The following is a 23,349-nucleotide window of genomic DNA, read 5'->3' as shown; positions in this document are numbered from 1 at the left end:
AATCAACAGGAGTGGGCGTCTCACTCGAGGGGTGCCGGACAACGCGGCGTCTCTCTCCGGTCCGGCAAGCAATCGGGCATGTGGGGCGACCCACTATCGGGGGTGGGTCCGCTCCAGTGCCACCGGCTCGCGGCTCTCAGGCTCCCACCATCAGGTCTCACCACCGGTTCCGGACCGTCGGCGCTCCGAACACCTCCGGGCAGGCACTGCACTCGAGGCCCCGGCGCCAGGGCCGGGAAGGTCGGCAAGACAACAAGGGCAGAACTCAGAAACCACTGCACGCCGGAGCCCCGGAAACAGACGGTAAGTGAAGGCTCTCCCTTAGTAACCGAAATCGGAATGCCCCGAACAGGATTAAAGACAGGATAGGTGGCGGGGAGGAAGGGATCACGGAGCGAGGCGTTTATGCGACCGTTCCGATCGCCATCTTGGCTCCTCCCCCCGTTGTCTCTTGTTGAAGATACCCGGCTTCATTTGTAATTAAAGCTTCCATCTGAACCTTTTGTATGGTAGCAAGAGGAGATTGGTAGCTACCCAGGAGTTCCTGCAGCATAACTTTTGAGAATCAGCCACTTAGTGTGGTTTGATCAGGCCATAGAGACACACTGTTTGTCTCACGTCTGGCAAGTGGCAGGAGAAGTACCTTCAAAAGCCATGGCAGGCCCAAATTCTTACTTGTTCACAATCTTTTCTCTGACCAGGTCCCCCAACCTCCAGGATCCAGCCAGTCCTTGCTGGAACAACTTTCATTTGCGTTTTACTTGGACTGCTTTGTTCGCCCCAGAAATCATTCATATCCTGTAAAGCAGCCAAACATTCATTTATGTCAAACGGTGTTTCTACCGCCACTCTGCGGGCATTATCAAGATCTGAACCTCTCCTCTTAACCCCAAGGAGTCCGACGATCCTGTGAATTTTTTGGCATATTGTTCTAAGCCTTCTGGACCCCATATAGGTAATGGACCCAACTGCGACACAAGCCTAATAACCTTGTGTTAAAGACTTCTTTAAATCCTTTTTTTTCCTCTCCACGACCACGTTTCCTTCGGGATGGTAAGGAGACAAATGCAGGGTTACACCCAAACTTCCCATGGCCTCTTTGTAAGCCCGAGTGGTAAATGCTGGACCTTGATCAAAATGTAGTATGCCAACTGCTTCTGTCCCAATAAAGACTCTTGTATCCTTTATAACAGTTTGGGTGTCAGGAGATCGCTGTGGCCTTACATCCAGGAATCGAGAGCAGGAATCCACTGCCACCAAGATATACTTGTGAACCCATCCTGTGTGAGGGGGTCGCGGTGCCCCAAATAAACACAAGCCAAGGGCTTGTTCGAAATAAAGAGGTGTCTGGAGTGGACGCGCCACTTTCGAACTCTTCATCTGCTGACAGATATTGCATCTCAGGACAAAGTCCATTGTCGGTTTGTAAAAACCCAGCCACCAATAGCGTTGCTGCATAGTGAAGCTGTAGCAGCCACCCCTGCGTGTGCAGAAGCTAGACGTCGTGCAGCCATAATTAATCCCAGGCTGCGATCACTTTTTGGCATTACTCTGCCTCCCCCCCCCCCCCCCCCCCCCTCTTGGAATCTGAGCATATGGTGTGTTTTGTGCATCTACCTTGTAGGAGTACTTGAGTTGAAAGACTTTAGCAGGTGTTTGTCATTGCATGCAGCATTGTCGGCCACCATGATGTCTTTCTCTATTCTTGTACTATGCGAGTGATTGCAGCAACTGCGGCAGTGCGAGCTGTTACCTTTGCGGCATCATCAGCCAGTGAGTTCCCAGCAACATAAATGCCAACAAGTTGATTGCTCTATGTATGAATAATATGAGCCTGTGTATTGTAGTTTTGAATCACACCGTGAATCTGATTGTACATGTTTCTGGTTTTAGGCTCTAAATGTGATCATAAGATATGACTTTCTCTTTTTATATTATTGTGTTACTTGGCCTTCATATTTAAATGTATATATCATATATTTTGAAGTAAATCTGCTGCCTAAGGTTTCCCTTCACTGGGAGTTTACATTAATAGCATGGGTTTCTGATTTTCACACTAATTTGATCCCTTGGCAAGCATTATTTCAGCTTTGCCACCTGTCCCCAAAGCAATTTGTTCTTCACTGTGCTGCCTTGTGAATCCCTTAATCCATTCTGACTGCAATAATGAAGATACTCGTATGACTGTACACAATAACACAAATCACAATATGTTTGGGGAATCCAGCATCTGTATTTTGTAGTGCTAGCACCAGAGCCTGAAGTTCTGCCAGCTGTGCCATGCAATCTGATAGCGACTGCTCCTAAGTTTGTTCACAACGGAAAGTTCTGTTGTGCATACGACCTCTTACGACTGTGCATGCAGCTGAAAATTGGTATTTGGTCCCTACAGCAGGCTGAGCAGAAACATCAGTATAAATGACATAGTCCTAGCGATCTAGAGGCATGATTTCATTAGGCAAAGAATATTCCTGCTCGTACTGGAGAAAAGCTTGTGTTTGTAGTGTAGGGTCAAATCTGTAGTCCACCTCAGTTGCAGTGAGGGAATTTGCCCATCGTCTCCATCTTGGATGTAGAGCTTTAGCATTCGGAATACTTGCTCTGGTAACTGCCTCTAAGGTTGTTACCTGTGTCACAACAATTTGTTTCCCTTGAGCCAGGGCGCATGCTCTCACCACAGCAGTTTGACCTGCTGTCAGTATGTTTTCAGTACAAAACACATTTCTGCAGTTGCATAGAGATGTGATTTATATGCAATCAGTACTGTCCCCTTCATTGACCGTGATGTTTGTGTACCCTGATGTACTCTTGATTACACGGATCACCAGGTTTGTTGTATTTACACGTGTCTACAAATGTTTGGAAGCTATCTGTCAGCTTGGACAGAACATACATTTTCCGTGTGTTCTTGTGATCAATGTGTGCTTAAAGTCTGGGCAAATGAGATCTTAGTATGGTTTTACCCGTTCTGCGTAATCTGGAGCGTATGTTCTGCGAAAATTCAGAAACCCTTAAGTGGATTGTAATCTTTCCATAGTAGTCGGAGGATGGAGCAACCCACATTTTACAAAAAACATTTTTTAGGTGCATTACCAGGCTCTTGCCCTCACTTGACAGCTCAATCCATTCGCTACGTCTAGTGTTATTTTGTGTTTCTTCCACACAGTGCTATTCATTAGTGCGGCACTGCCTGCATTTTGTACTGCCAATGTGCAAGTAGCTGGGTTTAAGTCTTTGTAATCTAATACTAGATGAAATGATTGATCTGGTTTCATTACAGGAAACAGAGGATTATTCATTAAGAGTTAAAACTTTCAATCACAATTTGTTTTAGGATTTCCAGAACCTTGTTTTCCTTCATTCTTTATTGGATATTGTCTTTGAGGTTGTGGGGTTGACCTCAATTAAAAGTCATGATATGGTGAACAGTCATTCCAGCCCACATGGTTGCGGTATAACACAGAAGCTAGAGCTGAGGCCCACTCCCTGGCGTATGAGCATTTAATTGATTCTGGAATGAGGTCGGAAAAGGCTGGTAAAATCAGTTTCCCGTTTTGGGCTATCCATTACGAAGTCAGATGGCCAGTCATTTTGGCCAGTAGTATATCATAACCGTGAGTGAGTTACTTCAAAAAGAGGATCTAAATTTGGGCACATCACCCTCGAACCATAGTTGAACTTCGTATAAACAACATGGAACCCTTACCCTGGTATCCAGTGTTTCTACCATGATCTACTCACTCAGCGCTACTCCCACCTAACAATCCATCCTGTTCAGGCGAACTATCGTGACTTCTGCCGCGCTGTCCAGCATGGTCAATACCCACTCTCCTTTCAGAAGCAGTGTCCTCACAATCTGGGGCATACCTGATCTGAAGTCAAACTGCCTTCTTTTTAAGTTGAGGTTTTGATATTCTATGCTTGTCTTCCTGCTAAAATTATGTAGTCAGACGAGCGTTTACTCCTTTCTTGATTTCAAGTGCTAGTGTCAAGATTAAAAACACGCTAAAAGTTTGAAAAAATAACTATAGCAATAGGACAAGGGTCCAACTCAATCTATGCCACTTTACTCCACTCTGTGCCACAATGCTCTACGCCACTCGACTTTACATCCCTCCTCCACCTCTATATCAACACTCTGACACTGTACTCCGCTCTGCCACTCCATGCAGCACGCTATCTGCCACTCTGCTCTACTCCAGGACACACTTACACTACTCCAGTCCCTTCCACTTTACAACATTACTCAGTCTATCACACACCGTTCCATGGCAGTCCATGCCACTCAATCCTACTCCACATCACTCCATAACACCACAATCTACTCCACTTTGACACTCTATGAAATGGCTGAAGTATGTGCGAGGGCTTTCTGTATGACTTGGGTTATCCAGAGTTTATAATTATATAGCTTTGTTATAATTATAAAGTTTATATTACTTGTTTACCTGATTGTATATTGATATGTTTTATGTATGTTTACTATTATCCTACCATGTTAGTGACTACTATACTGCTCCCATTATCTCTGTTGACTCCTACTGCCCCTACCCTGTCTTTGTGAAGCGCTCTGATATCTGTAAGGATCTTGTTCGCGCTATATAAAACTTTGAATAAATAAATAAGTGCTAGTCTCATCTCTGCTCTGACTATTCCCCTCTCTCCAAACTTTTATTGAATTAATCCTGGGAGGAAAGAGAGGAATGTATATCAGTATCCTGATACCTATCAAACTGTTTGACGTTATTACAATTACGTTAGTTGTAACGTTTTTCAGTAGACTCCTGTGTTGGAGACCCAATCCGTGATTTTGTTTTGTCCTAGTTTTTCATATTATCCCACTTCTTCGTTGAAAAGTCGGGTATTTGCTTAGATATCCTTTTCAGAATTACTCTTTAATTGTAGTCTTCCTGGTCTAGCTTGCAAATTATCTCTACATGACATAGCCTAGGTTTTTTTGAATATTTTAGGTGACTTTTGCTCCTGTTTAGAAGGATATATTATGAGGAACAAGGGGACCCAATTACAGTCGGTCACGGACCTTGGGTAGTTAGCTATTTCCAAAGACAGTGGTCCCTAGACAGTGGATTCAATAGAGCAAAAAATGAATTACTATAGACCCAATCAGTGCTACATTTTAGGGCTGTCCAGCCGGATGGATATTTAATATATACTTGAGTATTTATGCATAAGCAAAAACAAATTTTGTGGGACGCAAGCCTGCACCCAACTACAGTGAAAAGGGACAAACAACTTAAAGCAGAGGCTACAGGCAAAGCAAACTGTTTAAACAACATTTAGATACAACAAACAAATTATCTGGAGGACACCTTTACACAAAATTAATAACAATACGAAAGTGTATAAGGTGTGCACAGTGTCGACGGCGTTTCGATCCTTAAAAGAGAATACAAGGATCATCAGGACATTGAGTTATTATGCCTGTGTACATTATGCCTGCAATGGCTAGAACCGTAGAAACACGGGGGGGAAGGGAGGAGAGAAAATAGCATAGCATTAGCAATGGGCGATCAACAAACATAGTTATGAGCGAGCCAGTCACTGGCAGTGAAAACGGCGTAGTGAGAACCATTCAAAGTTAAAGGAACAATTAGGTGCAGCAACGATATTGTGTTCAATACAGATGAGGGTAGTGCAAGAATTTCGAATAGGAGAAGAGAAAGGTACAGTATGATCGTGCAAAATCAATTAAAACTGACGCTCTTCAGAGGCATACAGACTCACTAGGAAGGGTAAATATCGGCGACTAGTACTCGAAAAAGGGTTTGCGCGTGAAGGTGAGGGTAGGGAAATAAAAGTACATGCTGTGAGTTTTATAGAGGAACATGAAAGAATTCAGGGATAATAAGGAACCTAAATTACCTATTCCGGCGATGGATTCAGAACTGACTGAATAGGTATGGGAAGAGCTGCAAGACAAGTCTTAATCAGGTGAACCGTGTTAGATCGATTTCTGATCAGCTGTGCGGACGAGGCACAGGGAAGCTGGTTAATAGGAAGCTGGGAAGGACTCAATAGTTGGGGCATATAAAGCACAGCGGATGGGTGCTTACCGTGTAGACGTTATCTGCATATATGGAGTAGGGGATGTGTTTGCTCAATTCAGCGGATGTTCTATGGAGAAAATTAAGGCAAAGTTGGCGTCTGAAGGGGGAGAAATTGAATATACTTGGATGAACGAGCAGATTGTGGCCGTCCTTACCTGCCATTTACGGGATAAGCTAAAGCCTAATCAGCGTTAGTTGGGCCGATCCGATGGATTCTGTATCTTCAGTGGAAAGGGAAACTATGTCAGGGGGTCCCAATGGAAGAATTTCCATATTTGGGCCCGTTGCCTCATCGCGCTTACTTGGAAATAAGTCTCTCATAGCTGCGGCGTCCTTCTCCATGGCGATTACAGCGATTTGTGGGTACGCCGGGAGTGGTTTAAGGCAGTAATAGAGCTGGTCATGTGACTAGGAGGGAAGTGAAAGAGAAGTAGAAGAGGATACACCTGTGCGAGTGTAGTGACCATTTTGAAGTGGTGTGAGATTGCAGGAGGAATACTTGTGAAAGGAAGGTGGGTGCTTAAGATGCTCACGGGAAATTACAGAACATAGTGAGTGAAGGCATATTCACTAAAACAGCATAGCCAAGGGCTATGTACAGTTTAACTACAGGGCTTAGTGCACAATCTGTTTAGTACTGCTCATATTAAAGAGGTGCAATCCTCAAGGCGATTGAGGCCAGTGTAGATGCTTCCAGTGCGTAGGATCCTCTTGAATTCCTCCTTGTCGAGGAGTTGAGATGTCCACACCTCTTGGCGGTGGTTTTGTCACGCTGATTGTCCAGCATATATCATCCTCAGTATGGCCTGTTGTCAGAAAATGTTTAACAAGAGGGCATTCGTTGTCTTGCAGCGAAGTCTGCTGCGGTGTTGACATATCCTTATTCGGGCTTTTTGCGTTGTTTGTCTTGTATAGATCTTATTGCAGGGACACATAATGGCATAAATGACATTGCAGGTGTTAGTTTGAAACTGATTTCAATTAAATTTTGACTTTTCCGAAAACAAATTCTTTACATTCAATCGTGAATTTGCATACAATACAGTCACCACATTTTTACATGTCCTGTTAGGGGTGGTAGCCCAAAGTGTATGTCTAGAGTGCCAGTGGTTCTACGGAAGGGGAAGGTTGCGCGAACGAAACGATCTTTAATGTTTTTGAGAAATGCAAATAGCAGCTGCTCCAAGTTCAATATACCAGTATTCAATCAATCAATCAAAACATTTATAGAGCGCGCTACTCACCTGTGAGGGTCTCAATGCGCTGAAGGGGGGGTGGGGGGTTGCTGCTACTGCTCGAATAGCCAGGTCTTGAGGTGCCTCCTGAAGGTGAGATGATCCTGGATCAGTCGTAGGTGTGCGGGGAGGGAGTTCCATGTATTGGCGGCCAGGTAGGAGAACGATCTTCCGGCTGTGGCTCTGCGGATCCGTGGGACGATGGGGAGGGCGAGGCTGGCGGAGCCGGCGGGTGGGAGTGTAGAACATGAGGCGGTTGTTGAGGTATTCGGGGCCCATGTCATGGAGAGCTTTGTGTGCGTGGGTGAGGAGCCTGAATGTGATCCTCTTGTTGACGAGGAGCCAGTGCAGGTCTCTCGTGGGCAGATATGTGGCTATGGCGAGGGATGTACAGGATGAGTCGTGCGGAGGCGTTCTGTATGCGTTGTAGTCGATTCTGGAGTTTGGCGGTGGTTCCTGCGTATAGGGCATTTCCGTAATCCAGTCTGCTAGTGACAAGGGCCTGGGTGACCGTCTTTCTGGTTTCGGTGGGAATCCACCGGAATATTTTTCGGAGCATGCGCAGGGTGTTGAAGCATGATGACGAGACAGCGTTGACTTGCTTGGTCATTGTGAGGGTGGAGTCCAGGATGAGTCCCAGGTTGCATGCGTGTTCCGAGGGTGTTGGTGCGGAGCCCAGTGCTGAGGGCCACCAGGAGTCATTCAAGACGTCCCAGTGTTTCAAGATACTTTTGCGTATGGAGTTGGATACTGGACAGAATGTAGTGACACAGACAAAGTGGTTCTGTGTATTCTTGGGTTTGGGTTCAAGAAGTACATCTATGGGACAGTACCAGGCTCTTTTAAGGGAATTGCGAATCAGCCTGCGAGGATATTCTCTTGAGGTAAGTTTGTTGCTGAGGATTTTGGCTTTTCAAAAGTAATCCTCCTTAAGTGAGCACTTCCTTCTGATGCAAAGAAACTGGGAGTAGGGGTGCGAGTCTCTAAGGGCACGTGGATGATTGCTGTCATACCTCAGAAGTGTATTACGTTCTGTGGGCTTTCTAAAGAGGCTTGTAATCAATGTCCCATCTTTGTGTTGGATGTTTAAATTTAAGAATGGAATACTGGTCTTACTATGACTAATGGTGAAGTTAAGTCCGTCACAATTATTGTTCAGCCAGTGGAGAAATTGTCATGGTGGTATCAGAGTCTTGCCAAATCATGAATGTCATCTATGTACCTTTTCCACATAGCGATACCTGTGTGGAATGGGTTGACTGGTGACAGAATGCGTTTGGTCTTGAGGTTATCCATATACAAAATAGCCAGGTTCGGAGCAAAAACAGCCCCATGGGCGTACCCTTTACTTGTTGATAGCACTGAATATCAAACCGAAAACAAAAATTGTGAGACCGATCTCAAGCAGCTGGTGTATGAAGATAGTGGGCACAGCATGTGGCCTAGGGCGTTTAAGTACTTGTCGATGACAAGGAGTGAGTCAATTTGGGGTATGTTAGTATAAAGGGACTCCACGTCCATAGTACAGAGAGTGTCTACCGTAGGGTTGAAAGGATGGTCTTGTACTATGTTTATCATTGCAATGCTGTCCCGTATGTAACAATCCGTCTCGGGTACAAAATCCTTGATAAAAGTCTACGTAGCACCCAAGGGGTTCCAAAATGGAACTGCAGCCAGATACTATGGGACGACCAGGTGGCTTTTCTGGATTTTTATGCATCTTGGGAAGAGTGTAAATTACTGGGATGCTGGGTGATTTAGTTTTGTGAAACTGATCATGTTTGCATAGAAATCCTTGCTCAAGGCCTTCATTTGTGACTTGAAGTATGAGGTTCCGAAGTTATTTGATGGGATTTGTGGGTAGTTTGCAGTAATGGTCAGTATTGGCCAACTGCCTCAGAATTTCATTTTTGTATGTTGCTGTCTCTTGGAGCACTATGCCTCCCCTGATTTGATGACAAGGGTATCATTAGTTTTCAAATTTGTAAGTGCTGTTTTTTCTTCTATGGAGATGTTGTAAGGGGTAAAGCGGTGTGAGTTTTCAAGATGTGTGATATCATTGAGAATTAGTTTCTCGAACGTCAATATTTCCCCTAGGATTATATTGGCGAATGGTGAAAAAGTAGAAGGAGGTCTCAATGGGACTACTAACAGGTTTGGGATTGAGCATGAAGTAGCTGTGTAATCTTATCTTTTGAAAGAATCGTAGAAGTTCAGTCTGGAAGTCCAAAAAATGATGGCGGTAGGAGGCAAATCTCTTAGGCGTTGGCGTATAGCTAATGCTTCTGCTTCCCCTTTGTTACTAAACATTATGGCAGATACTGCGATAAAATTGCCCATCAGTTTTATCCCCAAGTCCAAAGCCGGTGCTTCCCCTTGCTCATTCTGGACCAGTTTTAATACTTCAGGTAGGACCGCCAAAGAAGGGGTACCATGTGTTCTGGTATATACTTCAGCACAGACTGTAGCCCAAGTGACAGTCCTCCACTGGGAGAGCCATCCCCATTTGCAAGCAAATTGTTAGCATCCTGTATTTTTCCTGCAGGCTGGTAGGGGGAAATACTGCTTCAAGCTGGGTTTTCTGTGGGATCCAAAACTGAATTTCTTTCCTTTTGGTGGGAACTTTTCCTATAATTGCATTCAATATTTGTGGGATGTGTGGCTTACTGTGGTGCAACCACTTGAACAGTCTGCACAGGTGTAAGAGTTACTGTTTGCATCACAAATTTTATGAGGTTTCTGTAGATTGATACTAGATTATTATATAATCACGGCGGCGTGGCCTCCGGTCAAGTTGCTGAGACTGGAATGTGTTGTGTGACTGGCTATGTCGCCCCCTCATTGCTGAGTGGGCCCAATTTCACATCTTGTATACTAGGGGGGGGGTGCCTTTAAACCAAATAACATGTTCTTGGTAAGTAAGGGAACTTCTATCTCCTCATATGAAGTGTATAGATCTGGTATTTTGCCTACTTCATATTCATGAAATACCTGTGGCCTCCTCTGCAGCAGGGAATGTAACCCAGAGGTAAAAAACCTCTGTTGTATGTGCCTCTACCACAAAGGTAACCTCCCCACCATCTAGTGTGAGGCCATATTGTAATTTTTGAGTGCCTGCATGCCAGCAGTTTTCAGAAATGTTTTGTGCCATGATATGTAAGAAATTAATTGCAGAACTCTGCTAAGCAGTAGGAACTAGATCTTTTCCAGCTTCAATTTACCAATAGCCAATACATAGGTTATACCTACTCAGCTGAGGAGGATTTTCCCTACCTTCACTGATGTCTCAGATTTAAATGATTGGTAGGGGTCTCTGAGGAAGCATGATTGAACTACTCGGTTATCCATACAAAATAAGAAACCAACCAACGTTGGTGGTGCAGTGTCGTGTAGTTTCCACTAATCAGTTGGAAGGGAGTGTTTGTGGGCGCCATAAACTTCGGATGGTGCCAGACTGATTCCACGCACTGACGCAGGGTATGTAGTCTCTTGGACCAGATAGCTCACAGTGCCACCATTAGCAGTCCTAACCTAGACATGGAGCAAACCGTTCTGGCAACTACTGAACATGGCATCCCTGTTCCCTCAGGAATTGTGGTGAGATGTAGAACCTTTCACTCAGACCCTTGAGATCTCCTTGACTCGGAAATATACAAAGAATACACAAAGAGAAGATTTTAATATTCATTAAACCAAAGTGATTCTTGTATAGAAATTATGTGCTGCAATGATCAATAGACGGAAGCAGACAAACGTTATAATCAGTATAAATATGTGACTAAAATGAAGAGTTCCACCACCTTGTTGAGGCAACTTATATATGCATTTATATGCACTATTATAGCAGTCTAGCTTATTCCCATGATACAAACCCTAACCTATTTACCTAAGGTGTATTTGTATGGTCTGCCAAGAAACTTCTTCTGGATCATCTACCCCCATTACCTGGTGGATAAGAGTGTAGGACCCAGTCCTGGTCACAAACTAGACATCCCTCACGAGATGTAAATCAGTCAGCTACTTGGGGGAAGCCTCAGCATAAAGGGACCCCTCGAAGTCAGCAGAAGTCTCTGCACTGATTACATTTGGGAAACAAAGGTTTATATATAGAAAAAGGCATCCTGTCCTTAGGTCGAGATTGTGATCATGCCATTGTTTGTATTCCACAGATAGCAGTGTCGCCACCTGGACGTAATAACAAACACATTTGTATAACGCGTGTGAGGGCCTTGTACACAATGCCAAGTCATAGTGTTCTCACAGCGTTCTCCGTGTTAGCAAGGACGATGTTTCCGAGAAACTAACCCAAGTGTCACAAATGCAGATGTCAAAAGTCGATGTGCCAAAGTAAAGGCACCTTTAGGAAAGAACAGTGTACATGAAAAAACAGCACTATTTCCTGTCAGACCGAACTCGGGCACATGACAGTCAGCCTATCTGCTTTGCCAATTACTTAAAAAAAAAAAATGTTTTAGTAAAGCTTTATATTGAAACATTAAAAACAGGAGCCCATGTGCTCAAACAGATGCACATATAGAGGCTGTGTTTTTTAAAAAGACATCAAATGATGGCCATCTGTGCATGTGCGTGCGCTCATGTAGGCCAACATCTTCAAATGTTTTTGTCATAAATCTAAACAAAAACATTCTGAGATGGCCACATTTACATGCGTATTGGTGACCATTTTGAAATGAGTTGAAAGTCCATTCAAAGATGGCTGCTGTTGCGTGCACATTCAGGGACAATCATTTTAGGAATGGATTAAAAGCCAGATTCAAAACGTGGCCACAGCAAAAACTGCAAATGGTATGTGAAACGCAGCATGCATGCAATGGCCTTGTAGCAGTGCCTGGTGAGCAGATGGCCCTCAAAACTTAAATGCATATATCCAGAAGCCTCTTGTGCTGAAACAAAATACCTTTCTTTGTGGGTGACGACGTTGTGTGGGCAGAACAGCTTCGTTCATTGAGAAAGAAAACAATTGCTCATGCGCAACCATTGGCAATGTTGTAAGCTATGCTAGGCGTAAGCAAATGTAAATGCCAATTGAACAATCTAATGCATGAGGAGGACTTGCTGAAAGCCCCTATTAGTCTATTTGTTTTCATTTTTTAAAAGAAAAGATACTACAAACAAAAAATAGGTAATCTTGGCAAACACTGGACCCCAAAAAATCTTCTAGTCTGTGATTTTTTTTTTTATTGTGGGCCATTCAGTGCCCTAGAAAACTTGCCGGGTGAATCTTCTCCCCACCACCCTTCCACCCCCTTATATCCCCCCCCCCCCCCCATAAAAACCCCCAACGAATCTAGAATACTGAATTTGTGACCGAATGAATTGTTTTTTTCTAATATATGTTTATGGAGCGATGATGCAGATATATTAAGAATGTTCCTGCTTCATAGTGCATGTTATCTCGTTTGTCATGGGTTGCTCGGAAAGTCATCCTGCCCCGGGACATGCCCAGCGCCCATAAAAGTCTGAACTACTGATTTATGCGGCTTACTATTTTCTCTCTAGACCAGATGAGGTAGGTTTCTTTGTTAATGTTGTTATTCCTGCTTCACATAAAGGATGATGAAGACAATAACCCGACTCCACAGAGCTATGATGTTGTTAGAGTACTTCACAAGCAACTCGTGGGTGTGGAACAACGAGAATACCAATATGCTAATGAGCCAGCTGAGCGCGGAAGACAAAAAGGCAAGTAGAACTTTGTTAAAACATTAAATTGGCTAAATTAAGGCCTTTGTAAAATAGTTTAAAATTGCATCATATTTATGGTGCAATATGAGGGTGCACTTGTAAATCGTTATTTTTTTTAGGTCTTAAATGAAATGTGGCAATCATTGCTTCAATGTCTTCTGTGTCACATGTTCCTTAATATAATTATCGTGCGTCGTTTTCAGTTCTAAGGAAAAGCGTTCATTAAGAAAATGTAAACTTACTCCTTGTTTTTACCTACTAAAGTGAAGAATGACCAATCTTTTAATTGATATTTTTTGTAATTGCATATGTCCGGTCCTGTGGCTGTGGCTAACTCCCACTGTATAGCAACAACATAAGAGTGACTAAAGGTGCTGTAATCATATTATCGTGATACAAAGGCATACAAACTACCAAATAGTGATCAAAGCAAAACGTGAAAACGGTGGGAAGGAAAAGAAACTCTATTTCTTAAGAAGAACCCTCACTCACCCTAGTGGTGACATGCTTCATCATAGGGTTCCCACTGGGGAGACCGAATGTCCCCCCAGTGTGCTACAACGCCTGATTTACAGCGGAGCTGGGTTTTTTGAATGAAAAAAATGTGCTCAAGTGTGGTGAGTGCAAAGTTAAAAGATAACCGCTATACCATAAACAACTTTATTAAATGGACAGCTGCTCTCATTAAAAACAAGTGAAAAGTACTAAACCGCGGTCTTTATTTGAACCGCTGAGTCCTAATAAAAATAGGTTGACATGTTTCAGCTGTGTAATGTGAAATTTTGCTCAGCTTTCTTCAGGACCAACTTAATCCCCCGGTGGTCCACGCGCGCTAAGGCATGTCCTCTCCGTGAGGATATGTATGTGAAAAGTGTAAAGCTCACGGTTATACCTGTGTAGGCACTCCTAGATTTCACCAGGGGCCAAAACCTGCAAGAAATGAAATCGACACAGTTTGATGACAATATGAAAGATTCATATAATAGTTACTTTGTAACTTATAGTCTTCAATTATACCTACATGGATACTTGCCAGATCTAAATAAAGTTATGTTCCCATGATACACCTTTTGTCACGCAAATGTGGTTTAGTCACTCATTAACAGTCTGATTTTATCTCAACTACATCTTATTTGCAGGAGAAAATTTAGAGACCAAAAAGTGTCCCATTGAAAACTACATAAACCTTAAGGTGGCAGAATCCCAATATGGTCTGGAGGCCCCCAGGTTAGATGTAATTCCTTGTAGTTATTTTTAACAAATAGTGCAGCACCCCTTTTAAAACTCCTCCGATCAAAATGCTCGAGAAAGTACATACTAAAAACACACAAGTTTGGAAGATTACAGGTACACTAACACATAAGAATTGAATATGCAACATAGGCTCGCAGTGGGGGCAATTTCTTCATGTTGCACGCAATCTGAAAGCAAAGTGAGAATATCAATAAAATATGTAATTGCGCCTTGATAGAGCCCACGTCTCTGAATAACGAGTCAGAAGGAAATGGGCCCGCCAATTTCGCTTACTTGCTGCACAACGCCTCGCAGCCACAGACCTACTCGGCACACTTTCGCTGCCCGAAAGATACCGGGCCATGTCAGGATGCGGAAATAAAAAGAGGCTTCAACCAGTCACGTGAACGCCGTGTGCGTCATCGCGTTCGATCTACAGAACTAGAACGCAGATGACGCATCCAGTCCCGTTAATGATTCTCTCCTACGTCCGGTTTTGAAGTATGCCACAACAAAACTTTATTAAATATTGACACCGGGCCACATAGCAAACAACCATTTACTGTGCTTATAAACGAGAAACTTTTGGCTGTAATGAGCAATTGTTTCGGCCGATAGCCAAATTAAAGAGCCAAATAGCCAGTGGTAAGGTCAACGCGAAAATTCATCCTAAATTCGCGTTTACGATCCATGTGTCATGTATTCTACGATTTTAGTCAGATTAGCCTTATGAAGATATCCAATTCTTTAAAAAAGCGGCGAAGAAACATCCACCCGTATTCAGTTCAGGTGAATGTTTACTCTATTCTTGTCGTTTTTATTGCTTTGTAGGCACAACTTTATTGAGACACTAAATCCCTATTACCAATTAGCAGCCTCAATATATAAACAGGGGAACACCCGTCTCATAAAGCCTAGACACAGTACCAATATGATATTAACCCTTGATATTAGGACTAGGCAACACGAAGGACCCATTTTTTGAAAGTATGGAAAGAGGGCCACAGTGAAAAAGTGCATTAGCCAGGGGTGAGCAGTATATGTGGTCAAAATAGATGGATATCAGTGGTTCATAGTTATTATTGAGAGACCAAAAGAGGGGAAAGGAATTCTCCTACTATTGTCACCGTCTCAACACCGTACCCCATGGAATATCATCATTTAGTCCTGACACATGACTGGAAAGGCGATAAATCCACCTTTGCCCTTTTTCGAACAAACTGTTTTCAGAGCCCTGATCCAGTTGCTCGATCACTGTCCAGTTTATATCATTTGAGGAATGCTTTAGCTGTAAAAAATGTGTGGTTAATTTGGTATTACTCTTCTGACACCTAATGCTGCTCCGGTGTTCACAGATACGGAGTTTAATCCGTCTCTTGGTCATTCCTATGTATCTTAAACCACAGGGTCAAACTATTAAATAAACAACATTGCAGGATTTAAAATGTGTATGCTTTCTTTGTTGCCATTGTTTGCCAGGCTCAAGATCCAATGTTTTAGTGCTTGAGGTCAAATGACAAACACTACACCCCCCACAGGGAAAATGACCATTGATAGGCAGAAGGCCCCATGCATTAAGTACACTCACCACATTCTCTTTGTTGTGTCTTAGGGCGAGTGTGGACCAGAGAATCCTTTAGGCTTCTCGCCCTTTTATAAGAAAAAAGGGGTTTCTCCCAATCATGGTTGTTATTCGTGAGTATCCGCCAGTGTTTGCTAATACATCGACTTACAACAGTGGACGCTGAATTGTAAGTCGTCACACATGTTAAAGGAGTCTCAGTAGAAGTCTCTCTGGGGTAATTTTCCAACAGAGCGTCTCTATGCTGGTTTAGAGCCCTCTTGCAACTCTTTTTCAGGAGATGATCTGGATAGCCTCTTTTGTAATTTTGTAGTGAGATCCTGTGCCTGATCTTTAAAATCTGTGATCTCACTGCAGTTTCTTCGTATACGAAGCTACTGTCCAAAAGGGAGATTCTCCCTCAACGGTTGGAGATGAAAACTAGAATAATGGATAAGATTGTTTTTCGCTGTTGGTTTGTAGTAGGTCTTAGACCGTAACTGGTTGCCTACTCGCATGATGGTAACATCCAAAAAAACAATTCTCTTTGTCAAATTCGTAAGTGAATTTTAGATGTGGATCACGGTTGATGACCCAATCAAAGAAGGATCGCAATGCATCCTCCTCGCCTTCCAAACAAGCAGCACATCATCTATGTACCATTGCCAAAGAATAACATTAGATGAAAAGGGATTGGTTGATGGAAGAATGTGCTCACACTCAAAATTATACACAAACAGCCCCGCCACACGGGGGGTGAATGTGCTCCCCATAGATGTTCCAGTGGGTTGGAGATAAATGCTTCCTTTATACTCAAAAAAAGTTGGTTTTCAGTGCCAGAGTTGCGCAATCCACTACAAAGGTACAGGATGTTTTGTATTCCCATGTGGATTGTTCCAATACTTCTGAGATCACCCTGATCGTGGCATCCTGGGGTATACACGTATGCAGACTCAATGTCCAATGATACCAGGAAACAGGGTTCATCAGACCTCTCGATTGTCTGTAACATAGCAAGTAAACTCTTGGTGTCTTTTATATAAGTGCGGTTGGATTGTATAAGAGGTCTCAGAAAAAAGTCACAATACTTAGAAAGTCGCTCTAAAAGAGAACCCAAACCCGAGACAATAGGTCTGCCAGGCGGTGGTTGGATACCTTTATGGGTTTTTGGAAGGGTATAGAAATATGGTATTTTCCCTTCTGTAGTTGTTAGAAAATCAGCCTCATGCTTAGTTATTTAACTCATATTCTGCTGTTACTAGTTCAATACTTTCAGCTTTGAGGGTTTCAGATGGATCCTCTCAAAATCACATAGTTGGTCTGGTTACTGGGTAAGCAATGACATTCTCGGACATAATCCTCCACATTCTGGATGACTATGCCGCCCCCCTTGTCAGCACTCTTAATCACAATTTTAGCGTTGTAACTCCCACTGTACACATCTGAGAGTATCGGTACCTGTGGATACTGTCAAAAGTGATGCCATTAGTGATGACATCTGTGAGGACATAAGCAGTGCTTCAGAGGGAAACAAACCTTTTATGGTTACTTTACCTAATCATAACTGGCAAATGTCAGTGGTTTTTGTTTCTTGCTTTATCACCATAACTCCTCTTCAAAGTTTTTTTTTCTTAGACTTTCTAAAGCTTTTTTAAATGTATGTTCATTTTTTACAACCAGAGCGAACCATAACATTACTTTAATCTTCGTTTTTTTTCCCCCGGTGAATGTTTTTTGCTGTACCGCATCAATGTGTTCCCAACCACCTTTTCTGATAGATTCTTCTAACTGCATTCCTCCCCTTTTGAATATTCCCCAGGTATTGGACTTGATACAGAAAATCCTCACCAATACCCCTGTGCGTAGTTAGATGGTGTCATGCCGTTCCTTGCTTACATTGTTTCGCTCCGAAAGTGTCGTGCAGAACCGCATACAAGCCCCACCTATGCACACGGTCAATTCCTTTCTGTCCACGCCACCTGCTCCAGATCTGGAGCTATCCCCATGTCTTTGAGACCACTTTCTTTAAATGTAACTTTACATACCGGTATGTAAAAGAACATACCCCCTAAAACCACGGGGTTCAAACCTTTTAGGGGCTGTGGCAAGCATATGTCCTTGCAGAGCCCCACCAGATTTGTCTTTGATGTTTTGGTTCAGACCATGGACTCAAGACATGTAGTGACGGTGCCTTTATGAATTTGAAAGCCATACCGGACCTCAAAGCAAATCTGTTTAACGCCAAGCACCGTAACTCTCCACACTATCACGAGTCGAGGTTGAAAGAAAGGTCACTTTCCAGCTACCAAAGTCTTTCCGCAGCAGACGATCATTATGATCAAAGCTCCCAGGTAAGTCAAAAAAGAAGCATAAGCTCCCTTTCCGCCACTCTCAAACTCCTGAGAATGCATTAGGGCATTAACATATCAGGATGGGAAGGTTTTTGATCAGTTAGAACCGAGTGCACAGCCCGTATGAACGCACATTAGTGTAAAAAATCTGAATTATTTTGGTGCAAGACGGCGAGTGGAAAAACCTTGAACCACTCAGTTGAGTAGAAAACAAGGAGAACTACCCATGTATGAACAAAATTGGTTGCCGTTGCACTCAAGACAGTGTATATGGTGTTGAGTAACACAATAAAACAAGCATATATCAAAATGACAGAATATCAGAACAAAAGAACTCTCAATGAGTATATCTTGGAGTCTTTAATGTGATGAACAGCCAGCCGACACGTGTTTCATCGCACTCGCGATTCCTCAGGGCTGAAATGAACAAAGGTATACAATGGAGCATGTTTTACACAAAGATGCTTATTACCAAAAGACCTGAATACATGGTCTTGCATGCACAGTAGTTGCTGCTACCAGTGTACAGTAATGTATCTGTTATTTTTGAGTGCCACCCCAACACATCCGTGTCGTAAGTGTGAGATTATCACTATTATCTTTTACCTGTGCAGTTAAATAGTGATAGTGAAAACACACGTGGGTATCACAGAAATCTCGTTGCTTGGAGACAGAGTTTAAGATGTAGAAGTGAACTATTAGTGAGCGATACAGTCATACTGCATGTTATAGTGAATGTGTGAATAGTCTCAAACTCTGAACCTCAGAATGTATTTGTCACATACCTAGATGGCTGTAATCCAGTCAGAAGGTCTATATATCAGTGCCAAAGAAAACATGACAACAGGAAAAAACTAATCACTATTGGTCAAAACATTCATAGTACAGGCAAGAAGAATACAGTAATGAGAAAGTAAGATAAATAGGTATGTAGACGCTCACCGCTCAGCTGGTGATACTTCCAACCCAGCTGGGCCCTTGACCCTAGATACTCCGGTCGAGTATCCAATATGAGAATAATTCTGCAATCAGAAGTAGTCTGAATTACTATACAAGCGTCTGCATATCATTAGTTTCAGAATGCAGTCTGAATAAAAAATAAATAGTACGGATAGTCTGTGACTGTGAGTACCCACTCACCGACTAGAAATCAAACAGAGAGACAGCGCAATCTGGTCTGCCACATATATCGTGTAGATAAATATATTCAGCATCAGGCACAACTATAAACTCCCCTTGGTTACAGATACATGAAAAACTTTCGTTGTTCACACGTACCATTTTAAGTAACTCCTGGTACACTTACATTATTCAAGGTGTATCCCAGCTGGGTTGGAAGTATCACCAGCTGAGCGGTGAGCGTCTACATACCTATTTATCTTACTTTCTCATTACTGTATTCTTCTTGCCTGTACTATGAATGTTTTGACCAATAGTGATTAGTTTTTTCCTGTTGTCATGTTTTCTTTGGCACTGATATATAGACCTTCTGACTGGATTACAGCCATCTAGGTATGTGACAAATACATTCTGAGGTTCAGAGTTTGAGACTATTCACACATTCACTATAACATGCAGTATGACTGTATCGCTCACTAATAGTTCACTTCTACATCTTAAACTCTGTCTCCAAGCAACGAGATTTCTGTGATACCCACGTGTGTTTTCACTATCACTATTTAACTGCACAGGTAAAAGATAATAGTGATAATCTCACACTTACGACACGGATGTGTTGGGGTGGCACTCAAAAATAACAGATACATTACTGTACACTGGTAGCAGCAACTACTGTGCATGCAAGACCATGTATTCAGGTCTTTTGGTAATAAGCATCTTTGTGTAAAACATGCTCCATTGTATACCTTTGTTCATTTCAGCCCTGAGGAATCGCGAGTGCGATGAAACACGTGTCGGCTGGCTGTTCATCACATTAAAGACTCCAAGATATACTCATTGAGAGTTCTTTTGTTCTGATATTCTGTCATTTTGATATATGCTTGTTTTATTGTGTTACTCAACACCATATACACTGTCTTGAGTGCAACGGCAACCAATTTTGTTCATACATGGGTAGTTCTCCTTGTTTTCTACTCAACTGAGTGGTTCAAGGTTTTTCCACTCGCCGTCTTGCACCAAAATAATTCAGATTTTTTACACTAATGTGCGTTCATACGGGCTGTGCACTCGGTTCTAACTGATCAAAAACCTTCCCATCCTGATAGTTCTTCATCAGTCAAGGGTAGCCGCCACGCACAACTTTTTGATTTTTTCTTCTCTTCTTCCCGTGTTTTATCTAGAATACCCCTAGATAGGGAAACATACCTATCCAGAACATGGATCGTACCAAAGTGGCAGAAGAGCTATTTGATAACCTAGCCAAAGGGATGTCCACTCAATCTGCTTCTACCAGTACAAACTCCCCTCGTGTAGAGGGTCTCAAGGACAAATTTCTGAAATTAGAAAAACTAAAGAAATTGGAAAACTCCAAATGGTGGGATGGGGTGACCCTAAAACAATATCTAAGATTAAAACGTATTCCCAGAGGGTTAAGAGGTCAAATATTCCCCACCTATGACGATTTGGATGCGGATCTCATGGTCAAATGGGAAGAATCGTTAACTAATAACTCCATTACTCTCATGGAGATCTTGATTGTGAGTTCGGAACGTAAGGTTACCAAGTTGCAGGCAGAAATAGCCACGTTAGAACAAGAAATTAAGGATCTAAATTTGCCCGAGCCTACAGTCAAGAACTATACCATTTTGGATGAAATCCTTTTGAAACATCAATCGGATATTAAAAATAGGAAGGCTCGGCAACTTAGGAGGGACGAACTGGATTATGCACGTGGAAGAATTTTCACGTTTGATAAAAAATACGACTCCATGATCCCAAATAGTTCCAAAACAAGCGGTAGAAACAAGACTAGCTCAGAACCTGCCTCCCTGTCCTCTAGTAACGCCTCTTTGAATTCTGTAAATACTACCGGAGGTGATTCAGATAACCAAGATAGACAGAATATGCCAGCATTTTTTCAAGAGGTTTTACGCATAAGGAAGGGCAACAGGTTTGTGCCCCCACGAAATCAGTCCGAGCAAAAACAAGACGAGGCAGGGGCAGCAAGTTCAGAGGTCTATCGAAGAAAGTTGAGATCAGGAGCCAACAAGAACCAATAAACATTGAGAATCAGGGGGTACAGGTCATCAATCTCTCCAAACTCAGTCTCACTCCAGACATGATTTCTCTCCTAAGTAGGGGCTTAAATTTCAACCCTTACACTACTGGAGACATCTGCAAACTGAAGATTGATCTTTTTAAGTTTATTCGGAATCTGAAGCTAAAAAAGCATTTTTTTGGGTCAGACAAAAGGGCGAGAGAAATGAGATTAACACCTGTACCAAACACTTCTGATACATTGTCAATAAAAGATGTATATGCAACCCACCTTTTGTTGTCACTAACTGATATGGAGGATTCTCCTCTTGACATGGACCAACTGTTGGAGGAATTAGACATAGAATCTGACTTTAGCATTGTCAGTGGCTTAAAGTCCAAATCCAAATGGATTCCCACACTACCGGGTGGCAATGCAATAGACATGTTCCACAAACGGGTAATAGAGGACTTGGATAAACTGAACAGTCATCGAAAGGACAGGATGTTCAAATACAAGGACAATCTAACCCATGGGGAAAGACATGCACTGACTACACTGATGAAGGACAATACCATAACTATCAGGGAAGCAGACAAAGGGGGCAACGTAGTGATAATGGATCGTGTTGACTATCACTATGAAATCTCCCAACAATTACAGGATGAGTCTTGCTACGAACATCTTACACATAACCCCATAGGTCCTTTAACTCTGAAAATCAATTCACTATTGCTTAAATGGAAACAATCTGGGCTACTGAACGAGGAAGAATTTCTTTACCTTAAGGTGTTTAGACCAACTTACCCGTGGCTATATACACTTCCTAAAGTCCACAAACAACTCCCATTTCCACCTGGGAGACCAATCGTTTCTGGCATTGGGGGCCCCACTGAAAGATTAGCGGAGTACGTGGACCTTTTCTTGGGTCCCCTGGTCAGAAACCTACCCTCTTACATACAGGACAGCAAACATATTCTAAGTACTTTAGCTGACATCCAATGGCAAGAGGGATCTCTACTTGTCACGTTGGATGTTGTCTCACTGTATACCAGTATCAATCTAGATCTAGGCATACAGACAGTGAACAAATTTCTTCACAATAGACCTGCAACACTCTGGCAACACACTGTCATGCTATCAACAATGATTGAACTCATACTGAAAAATAATGTGTTTATGTTTGACAAAAACTGGTACTGTCAAAAGAAGGGAGTAGCCATGGGTTCTAAAATATCACCCTCGTTTGCCAACTTGTTCATGGGTGCATTAGAATATGATCTCATTTGGAGCGATAAGGGTGCACAATATATCGACTCCATTATTTTCTGGGGTCGGTATATTGACGACTGTATCCTGATCTGGTCAGGCTCACAAGAGCTCTTACAGGATTTCTTTGGATATCTCAATAGAAACTCCTGGGAAATCCAATTTACAATGAACTGGAGTAAAACGAATATCGAATTTTTGGATATTGAATTTTATGTTGCATCTAACTGTCTTCACAGTAGACTGTTCAGGAAATCCACCGCATGCAATGCAGTCTTGCATGCCTCAAGCTCACATCCGCCTCACCAAATTAACGCCATACCTTATGGCGAGTTCTTAAGGGCAAAAAGGAACTGTAGTGAGGATGGAGAGTTCAGGAGATGTTTGACTGGCATGAAGGATAGATTTCACAACAGAGGTTACTCGAACCAGACCATTGAAAGAGCAGAGAAAAGGGTGAAGAAAGTAAAGAGAACGCACACCCTTACATTGTCTAAGAAGTCCCCCATTACTGGAGGGGAACAGATTAGAATGGTAACTGACTTTAATTCATTTCACAATACCTTACGCAAGAGTCTTACCAAACATTGGAGTCTATTAAAGTCAGAAAAAGCTCTTAACAACTGTATTTCAGATAGACCTCAAATTACGTTCAGAAGAGGTAATACTCTTAGGAATAAATTGAGTCCCACTGTACCTAGAGACACTACTGCGACAACTTGGATGACACAACACAGTCTTGGTTTTTATAAATGTGGTTTTTGCAGTA

General features: G+C 42.6%; 1 protein-coding gene across 5 annotated transcripts in view; it reads left to right on the top strand.

The window, feature by feature from the left end:
* The window catches only part of FAR1 (fatty acyl-CoA reductase 1), a 564,623-nt gene that overhangs the window by 481,754 nt on the left and 59,520 nt on the right, over nt 1-23,349 (top strand). For all 5 annotated transcript variants that reach the window (XM_078680901.1, XM_078680904.1, XM_078680905.1 and 2 more), the window contains one exon: nt 12,877-13,006. In XM_078680901.1, coding sequence (XP_078537027.1) covers nt 12,877-13,006 — 130 coding nt within the window. The remainder of the gene's footprint in view (nt 1-12,876; nt 13,007-23,349) is intronic.

The sequence above is a fragment of the Lissotriton helveticus genome, chromosome 3_1 (genome assembly GCF_964261635.1).
Source record: "Lissotriton helveticus chromosome 3_1, aLisHel1.1, whole genome shotgun sequence".
Taxonomy (NCBI): domain Eukaryota; kingdom Metazoa; phylum Chordata; class Amphibia; order Caudata; family Salamandridae; genus Lissotriton; species Lissotriton helveticus.
This window is presented reverse-complemented; position numbering and strand designations above follow the sequence as displayed.